The following is a 9,281-nucleotide window of genomic DNA, read 5'->3' as shown; positions in this document are numbered from 1 at the left end:
TTTATGTTTCAGAGTCATTCTGATTATGGAGCACTGACACAAAAGAAGGTAAGGATTTTTAGACTTTTTTTTTTTTAAGAAGCATAAATAAGCCCTGAATATCTTTATTGTTGGTATAAAGATTATACCCTAACATCCTCTCATTTTTTCAGTCGTGTTTCTTGCCCATAAAAAAGACTTTGCAAGAGTTCTTAGGTGGTTATTTGCCAAATCTCTTAGTGAAAATGCTTTCCCAAATAGGCCATTGCATTTTAGATGTAAGGAGTTTGTGGTAGAGTTTCTATTTATTACACAAGAATGAACTTAGAGTTTTGCAAGTCTTTGCTATTGTCTTTAACCTTTACTTTTAGCTGGTTTGAGATTAAAAATAGTGAGTCATCTGTGCACATGGAGAAAAGCAAGCACAGTGACATTACTTGATGTTTTCATGTTTGACAGAGTTGGAAAACCAACACAGGATGAAGAGGGACTGCATCTAATGCTGCCTAAATTGCTGTCATTTGGGTTCTTGCTATCAGAATAGGATGGTGTACAGAAGGATGTACGTTCAGAGTCTACAGGTGTTTGAAGGGGGTTCAGCAGGATAGATCTAGCATGAAACTGGGGGAGAACACCCTGTTTCTGGGCCCTCTCTTAGGTACAGATTACCTGTGTGTCTTGAATGGATAGGGACAGCAATACCCCTAAACATGTTGTGATTATCAAAATGTCACCATTTCAGAAGTCCAGCACCTCTCCCTGGATAAGGACATAGGATGTTTCTCTGAAGGAGCAGCCAAGGAGGATGCAGGTGCTAGACTGTGGTGTTTTCAGTAACCAGAGGATGCAATATTTCCCATGTAAAGCAGGGCAGTTCCTTGTTTTCCTAACGAGGTGCACAGACTGGCAGTGTTAACCTTGAGCAACCAGTGTTCTTCTCAAAGACAAGCTCAGTCCTGTTGCCTTGAAATTCTTTTATTCAGTTCTTCTACAGTTAAGGTTTACATTTCAGTTCACAGAAAACTGGTTGTTCTTCTCCAAAGCATACACAGCTTTCACCTCAGCCTGACTGTCTGCTCCCCACCCCCATTTACAATGTACAATTCCCACTTGCAGCATTTTCAGTAAACATGGGATCAATTGAGTATACAGAAAAAGCTTCTATAAAATTTCCATTAAAAAAATAACAAGTATTTATTTACAAAGTGTTTGCTACTACAAAGTAATATTTCCTATTGGTTCAAATATACTATTTGCTAATGCCAGTGTTCCTATTAGGAAAGTAAAACTTTGTATATGCACTTTTCTTTATATCTTTGTCAGTGTTTAAAGCACATAAAATACTACCACATTTTTTTACACTACTCCTAGCCACGTAAAATGTGGTAGTGGAAATTAACACTATTTGTTCAGGACAAAAAATCAGCATAGCTTAATAGCAGACTTTCTGCAAAAATAAAACTTTAGTTTATAATTTATAGGTATTTGGAAAGAGAGAAATCTGTGGAGAATTCAAAAATATGCAGCAAATGAAGATCAATGGGAAACTTGGGCTTTCCTGAAGATACAAGAGCTTAGCACAAGAAATGGGAGAAAATTTTTCCACCAAAGTGTTTGTGTGACCCTTTGTGCCAATACACATCTTGGGAGAGCAAGATGAGTAGATTAAAAAAATTATTAAAACTTCAAATCCCATATAATTAGCTTGCTTGTAATTGGATTTGTCTCTTCCCACCCACCATGTTTACAAAACCCTGCTTTCAGTTCATCATTGGAGGTCATTAAATAGCTTTGTCCATGACTGGCCTTGTTCTTTAAAAAAAGTTTAATTTAAAAGTTAATAGACTTTCAAGTGGTTTCTGCATTTTAAATATAAAAAGGAAGTGTCTCTACAATTACTTCCATGTAGAATATAGTGGACATTAAAAAGTGCTACTGTAAGGGTGGGGAGGAGGGCCAGACCTGCCTTGTCTACCCCTTGCTGCATGTTGTAGCACCTTCAGAACATGGGCTGATGGCACACGAGCGTTCAGAATTCAGCAACAATGCTCCTTGCCAAGGACTCATCCACTGCCAGATCCTGCCCCAGGTGCAGCAAACAAGTCCTGGTGTAAAACTCTGCCTGTGCCTGCTGGCCAGGTTCTGCTGATGCTCAGTAAGATATGCAAACACAAAGCTGTGCCTTGGTGCCAGGGCATGCTTTGCAGTCAGGGCCTGAGGAACGAGGACAGGCTCACATCCTGCTCCTTACAGGTTTGTTCAAAGCAGGATTCATTTGTTTTACAGTAGGTGCTTGTGAGATACAGTGTCATAACACTTGCCTATGCTTCTCTGAAGGATTTCTCATGGCCTTTAGGACAAGGGACTGTTTCAGAAACTCGTATGATGGGTTGTGATTCAGCTGGTGTTTTCCTGGGGAAATTCTGGGAGATCCACTTCATCCCTGCATTAGTATGACCAAATCTACTAATTGTTAAAGCAATTACAATAGCAATTGAACAAACCCATCAAAAAGCCTGGAGACTGGTTTTGTGGACTTTACCTTTTCTGATAGTTTTAACTTTTGTGAGCATTCAGAATAGTTGTGTGTGACCTGAAAATGTCAGCAGGAAGGGCTGTGGATATGTGATGCTCTTCCCTCTCTGGCTGCCTGGCTGGTGTGGGTAGGAGTATGGGCAGCACAGGAACCAGGCAGTGTGAGGGACAAGTGTTTCACTCATGGAGAGGAGAATGGGCTAAAGCCAAATCAATTTGTCTTGGAAAGTTTCTGCATAGATGAGTTTGATTTGCAGCTACAACTGGGTTTAAATTTGACATTGCTGTATCCTGCTATCCCGTGCTGGCCATATTTCTAAAGTACCCACGCCTGGAGAATGTTGAGTACTTAAGAATGGCATTTAGAGAAATCAGATTTAAGTGATTGCACTTTTCTAGCCAATACAGAAAACTAATAATCATAGAGATGCAAGTTTGTGCTTCTGGGATGTTCCTGTGTCTGCTTGGAATGATAATGGCTGTGTTACAGATACTGACCTCAACCAGGTCAGTCTGCTTTTCTTCTTAGATAAATGCAAAAGTATTTATTTGCTCCATATTAGTCCTAAGTAGGAGGCTTTCCCTTGGGATTTGGATGGTTAGATCTCAGATGTTACTTCTGACCAATTTTGAGCAAGGATTTTTGGTGTCCTGCAGTTTAGGTGGATGTCCTAAATGTTGGATTCTTCAGTACTCTCAAAAATATGGAAGCAGAAAAGAGAACATTTTGGTTTTGTCTGATCTCTGGGTGGGCAGACAGGGTAGGTGTACTAAAGGTGGAGGGTGACTGTACAGCTGTGATGAACAGCCCTTGCAGCTGTTCCTGGCACACTGCTGTGTGTGCTGAGCATTCCCTCCCCTCCCTTCAGTGCCAGCTGGGGAGGGATCCAGGGATGCCCCCTCAGGCACTCAGACTGAAGGAGCTGAGGGGCCCTGGCACACACAGCTCTGCAGTGACTTGCAAGGACAATAATCCTTGGCAGAGGGAATGAACAAATGGGAGTAACATTGCTTATGGGTGGTTTTTGGCAATATACCTGGACTGGGGAGAGAAGAGTTACTCACAGCCTCTTAAAAATACGCACCAGACAAAATCCTAACAGTTAAACAGGAAAGAGATAATCTGATTTGGGAACTTTGTTAAGTCTAAGGACTGAGTTTCATGAAGTTTTATGGTACCAGGATTGGGTTGTGTGAACACCTGCCAGCAGAAAATTAGCTATTTAGAGTTTTTCATGTGCTCAGGTAGGTGTGTGATGTCCACAACATCACAAATGATTCATTGGTGCATTGCTTGCAGACAGGGGCCAGGATTCAAGCAGTGGCACATTTTAAACAACAAACCTCCATAAATGGGTCCTTGGCTTCTCCCTCCCCTGTTCATCACTAATGCTGCAAGAGGCACCTGAGACACCTGCAGCCTCATGGACCCAGTGCAGCACAAGGATGTCACCTCCAAGTATGGCTACTACCAGAATTTTTTAAATCACAAATTAAAAAAGCACACATAGTCTTTCCCCAGCCCATTACATCTGGTTATTTAATGTAATGATGCCCATGAGAGATTCCTGGAATGAAAGGATATAAGTGAGGTGGGTCAGGCAGGAAGATAGCTTGCTTTGGTTTGTTTTCTCTACACCATCCCCTGTGGTGCTGGCTTTGGTTTTAAATGAATCTAAACCCCAAACATCTTTAACTTGCTAAAGGGAAAGTCTTTACCATCAACTGCCTGATTATTTTCAGCTGAAAAGGCCCAGTTAATTACAAAAAGGAGTATTGCCCAGAGTTCAAATGTGGTTAAGTTTCAGCCTTACTCTTGAATTAAAATAGTGGATTTGATAAAAAAAAAGAGCACTTGAAATTTTAAACCTTAACTGTGGAATTGTAAATTGAAGCATCATTTCATGTGTGAACATGAACTTGAAGGCCTCACTTTTCTTTAAAAAACCAAAAGGATTAAAATGTGGTTATTAGGCCTTTTTACATAATGTTACTTCAGGCTGACATAGTTGATCAGCAGAAGCCCTTCTGTGGGAATTCTGTATCCTCAGCAATTTCTAGCTACTCAAAAGGATTTAGGGGTATTTGCAAGCTGTGGTTTAAACATTAAAACCCCTTAACCAAAATGGAAACACCTACAACAGTGCTTTTACTGGGTTTATGGTGTTAGTTGAAGTCATACCTTCAGTTGAACTGGTCTTATTTGCTAGAGACACACCCTTTCTGAGATTAAGTTGGCATTAATTCCAGTGTGGAAATGTGAAAACTGGTGCACTTTAATACAATTTTAAATACCAAAATCCACAAATATTTTGTTATATTTCCACATAATGGAAAAATGCTGTCTCCCACTCTTAGTTTTTCATCTAGGTAGTGGAGCTGACAAGTTTTTCTAAATCAAATTTAGATTTTTCAAGCACCACAAAGTTAGTCCAGAAATAAAGTTTAGTGCACAATAGCTATAAAGGCATTTACATACAGCATTATATTGCTTGCAGTCAAGTACCTCCTGAATCCATAACCAAGAGAGAGTGTTCCAAGAGACAAAAACATCACTTAAATTTACCTTAAATATAAGATAAATTTGATAATGAAAATTTGAATAATGAAATACATTTTAATAATGAAAATCTAAGTGCTTTTCTCATATGAAGTATAACCTAGTACCAGTTGCTGCTTGATTCCTGTCAATGAATGTCAGGGCTATTGCATGAGACAGGAGATGATGGTGGAACTGAATAGAAAATGGGAAAACCAGGCTTGGTCAGGACCATTTGATTGTGGAAGTGTTTGCTGGCTCTCAGCAGGAGGGAGGGAAGCACTGCCATGAGCTCAGTGAGAGCTCTGTGGTTTGTTAATATTCTCAAGCTCCTTGTTACTCACAATTGCAGCAGCTGCCTTTGGTGAGGTCTTGCATTTACCTGTTTTGGTTTGTGGTTTTTGTGTCTTTTTTAACTACGGCAGCTAAGATCACCAGGAATGACTGAAAAGTTTGCCTGAGATCATACACAGGTGACTGTGGCTGGATCAGGTCCCAAATTCTCCTAGTTCCCAGACTTGAGTGTGGCCACAAGACTGCAGTGCTTCAGTTGAACTTCATCCTCAACTGGTACAAAGAAGCCCAAGGAAAGAATTTACTTTTGAAGTCTCTTCTAAATGTTCTAACTTGTTTTGTCCTTTGTATTCAACTAGTCCAGGAAAAATAACTTTTGAAGGCTTGGTTCAACTGTCTAATAAATGTTATGTGTGCCCATATTTTTTATCTTTAAATTTGCTAGTTCGATGTTTGCCAGAAAGCAAGCAGCTGTGCAGGCTGCAGCTTTGAAGGGCACAGACATCAGTGGAGGAAAGGTGTCACTGAAGATCTTCCTTCCCCTGTAAAGCAGATGGCTGCTAATAAAATACATTCCATTTCTGGGCTGGAAGCCTTTTTTTTGGCCAGGTTCTTATAGTTCAAAGTGCTGCTCTTCAGGAACTGCTTAGTGTTTTGCTGTTTTTTCTTTTTACATCAATCTTGAGTGGGAAATGTGAAGAAAGTGTAAAGTAAAATGTGTCCCTAATGTATTGCTGGGGAGAGGGTGGTATAACTACTCTGGAAGATATTTCCCTTGTAAAGAATTGCTTAGGCTCATGCATATGTAAGTTACCTTTGATATGTCCTTTCCAATGAAAGCTTACTGACAGGGCACTTTTGAAAAGCAATGTGTTTTTTAACAATGAAAGTGATGATCTGTTTAAATGAAATGTCAATCACGAAGCTGACAATTCCATAGTAGTATGTGTGAAGTACCTGTTCCCTTCTCCCCCCATTTTAAAAGTGAGCCACTTGGCTCAATGCACTGACTCTCAGCAAGAATATTTTTTGTGTCTGTAAAGCTTTTCTGGAATGGAGGTAGTGTTACAGATTCGGTGGAAGTGAGGGGGTGAGGAGCCCTCGGTCTGCTGCTGCCTGTGAGCCATGAGCACGGGATGGGCTGAACAGTCTTGCCCCGAGGGTGAGTACCATAGTGGGCATTTCAGTTTGTGCATTTGCTATTCATTTGTAAAACAGCTCAGTCAAAAGCCATGGCTAGCACTGGTGCTGCCCTCAGGCACTCCTCAGGTGCAGGAGTTTGAATGTCTGTGAGAAGTTCCTACCTGGATGCTTCTGTTTGTAATGGAAACGTGTGGGTGGTGCTTGTGTATGCCTCACAGTTTTACCTGTGGCTGACAGCCCTGGGCTAGCTCCTGCACACAGCCCGGCAGCTCTTGAGCTGGGGCCTCATTTTGTCTCTGTAGCTCAGGCTTGGTGCTTTTGGAGTGAGTGCAGGTTTGGCTGTAGAAGGTGATGTGGACACAGCCCAGGCTGTGAGAGTGATGCTGCAGCAGCCCAGGGCAGCTGCTGCCATTGCTCAGTGAGCAGCAGCACAGGGGACCTCACCCACCCCCCAGAGCAGAACACAGCCAGGACAGCTGCCCCAGACAGCTGGGACATGGGACAGCCCCTGCAGACAGTGGAGAAACTGGCAAGGTTGACCTCATGAAAAACAGTTACCTTAGAGCTAGGCAAAGTCCTGGGCACTGGAACACCATGGGAAGAGTACATCCAGTGTATTTTACATTGATATTCAAGGTGTTGGTTATTTTAAAAGGTCTTTATGATTGGATGTGACGTTAACTATGGAAAACACAGCCTCCTGCTGCAAGTCTAACAGTTCACATGGGATATGGGCTGGGTAACTTGAGCCACAGAGCATTTTACATGGTTTGAAACAACTTTCAAAGGTGCATCAAAGTGAGTGCAACTGAAGTTACTGATAAGAAAGTCTGTCAGAATGCAAAACATGAAACAATGTATTGTTGTAATTTAATTTTTTCCCTAAGAACCTCAGCCTATGACTTTAAAAGTTATGTGACCTGCCCACCCCAAATTTGAAAAGGCTGCCTTGAAAACACACTGCCTGAGATCCTTAACATAGTGGGAGGCCTTTTTTCTAATATCAAAGGGATTATATAAAGTTAGAACAATAAAGGAGAAGCTACACTGAATACGCTGTAATCTAGAAATACAATTTTTAAACTTATTTTCCTTGAAAAAAGCTGGTGCAGAGAATACTGGTTTTTTTCCTGACTGTTTTAATAATGGCTAAGAATAATCACTTAAAATAAATTAGGCCTGCAATATAAATGAACATATGAACCTTTTATACTAATGCTTCCTGTTACTTTTAGAGTATCTAAAATGGATATAAACTATTTCAAAATTCATTTAATCACTTGCAATTTATATTACTTTAAGAATCTTCTATACAGCAAGTTGAACAGAAAAAAAGCAAACATTTTAAGTCCCTTTTCCCTATAACCACTTTCATACAAGATAGTTTTAAATAATGATTTTAGCACATTTGTGTGTGCTCTCTCCCCCTTTTTCTAAAGGCAGAACAGCCAAAAGACAATACAAGAATCAGCTTTTACTGACTGACTGTTTTCTCCTCCATCTGAAAAAGACAAGGGGAAGACAGATACTCGAGTCCCAAAATGGAAAAGATGATCTTAAGGTTTACTTTGCCAAATCTCCAGGGACTTTGTTCTTTTCCTCATTTATAGTTTATAAAACCCACTTTACTCTGTCTCTGCATGTCACTCTGTGTTCAGTTACACAATTCTTCAATTTCAGCTATGGATAAACTTGTTTTGAAGCTTCCATTTTAGTTCACCAAACACAGTGCAAATCAAGGCAAGAAACCAGTAAAATCCAAACAGGAACTCCCATTAAGAATATTTGAGCAGCATTTTGTATATTCCATTTTCTCCTGTCCTCATTCTGGGGAGGAAGAATCCTCATCTTCATCCTCTTCATCTTCCTCGTTGAAGGAGCAGGGCGTCTCCCCCCGGGACGCTGCGCTGCTGGACTGCTGGCTGCTCGGGGCAAGCAGCTGCCCCGTTGCTAAGGCCACTTCAGCATCCAAACACAACCCTGCATTCTCACTAGCAAGACAACAGAAAGGGGCAAGTTTAGAGGGCTTCTCAGGAGGTTTTAAGCTTTTTCTTTTTGGCCTCAGCTTTTCCTTTAGTCAGAGAAATGCTACCAACAAGGAAAAATCCCAAAGTGTTACAGTAAACACAGCTATTAGTTAGGAGAGTTGATAAAGCATTGGAAAACTGCATAAAAAAGAATATTGGGTGACTTCCTTTTTTTTTCATAATCAACTAATAGAATTGCTTAAGCTGAAGAAAGAAAAGGAAATCCATTTCAGTTTCTTTAATACACAGAAATGTTTGCAATATAAAATGAAGCTGTTAATTGTTATGAGGAAGAGCCTGCTGCAAAACATTAATCCCTATTTCCATTTTTTGTGGTACAGGTAACCTCCAAGCAAAGTCTGCTGCTGAGGTGTATTTAAGGTTGGGGTTTTGCTCATGGTGTTTTTTTGTTTGGTTGTAGGTTTTTAATTTTAAATTCTTATTAAGTTGTGTGGACTAAACTTCTTTCATGAAAGCTTAAATAGCAGTGCATTTAGAGAGCAGACATTTTTGTGCAATCTTCAGAAATATTGCCAGGCTTTTATGCACATGTAATTATCTGTCTGTAGTCCATGCCCAGGCAGGAATTTAGGGTTAATCAGGAAAAGGGGCTTGGAAGTGATTCTATTCTTATGAAACATAGGTACAAAATAGCTGGTATGGTCAATGTTCAAAGCATGTTGATTTGACCTCTCAAACATAATTTTCCTTCAAGGAAGACAGAGACTTTTTCACCATCAAAATCAGCCATGATAATATCTCAA

General features: G+C 40.4%; 1 protein-coding gene across 2 annotated transcripts in view; it reads right to left on the bottom strand.

The window, feature by feature from the left end:
• Positions 1-7,337: 7,337 nt before the first annotated feature.
• The window catches only part of TFDP2 (transcription factor Dp-2), a 46,350-nt gene continuing 44,406 nt past the window's right edge, over positions 7,338-9,281 (bottom strand). For both annotated transcript variants that reach the window (XM_058031073.1, XM_058031074.1), the window contains exon 13: positions 7,338-8,481. In XM_058031073.1, coding sequence (XP_057887056.1) covers positions 8,313-8,481 — 169 coding nt within the window. In that variant the 3' untranslated portion in view covers positions 7,338-8,312. The remainder of the gene's footprint in view (positions 8,482-9,281) is intronic.

The sequence above is a fragment of the Melospiza georgiana genome, chromosome 10, assembly GCF_028018845.1.
Source record: "Melospiza georgiana isolate bMelGeo1 chromosome 10, bMelGeo1.pri, whole genome shotgun sequence".
NCBI classification, from domain to species: Eukaryota; Metazoa; Chordata; class Aves; order Passeriformes; family Passerellidae; genus Melospiza; species Melospiza georgiana.
The sequence above is the reverse complement of the archived record's forward strand: the minus strand, read 5'-3'. Positions and strand labels throughout refer to the sequence as shown.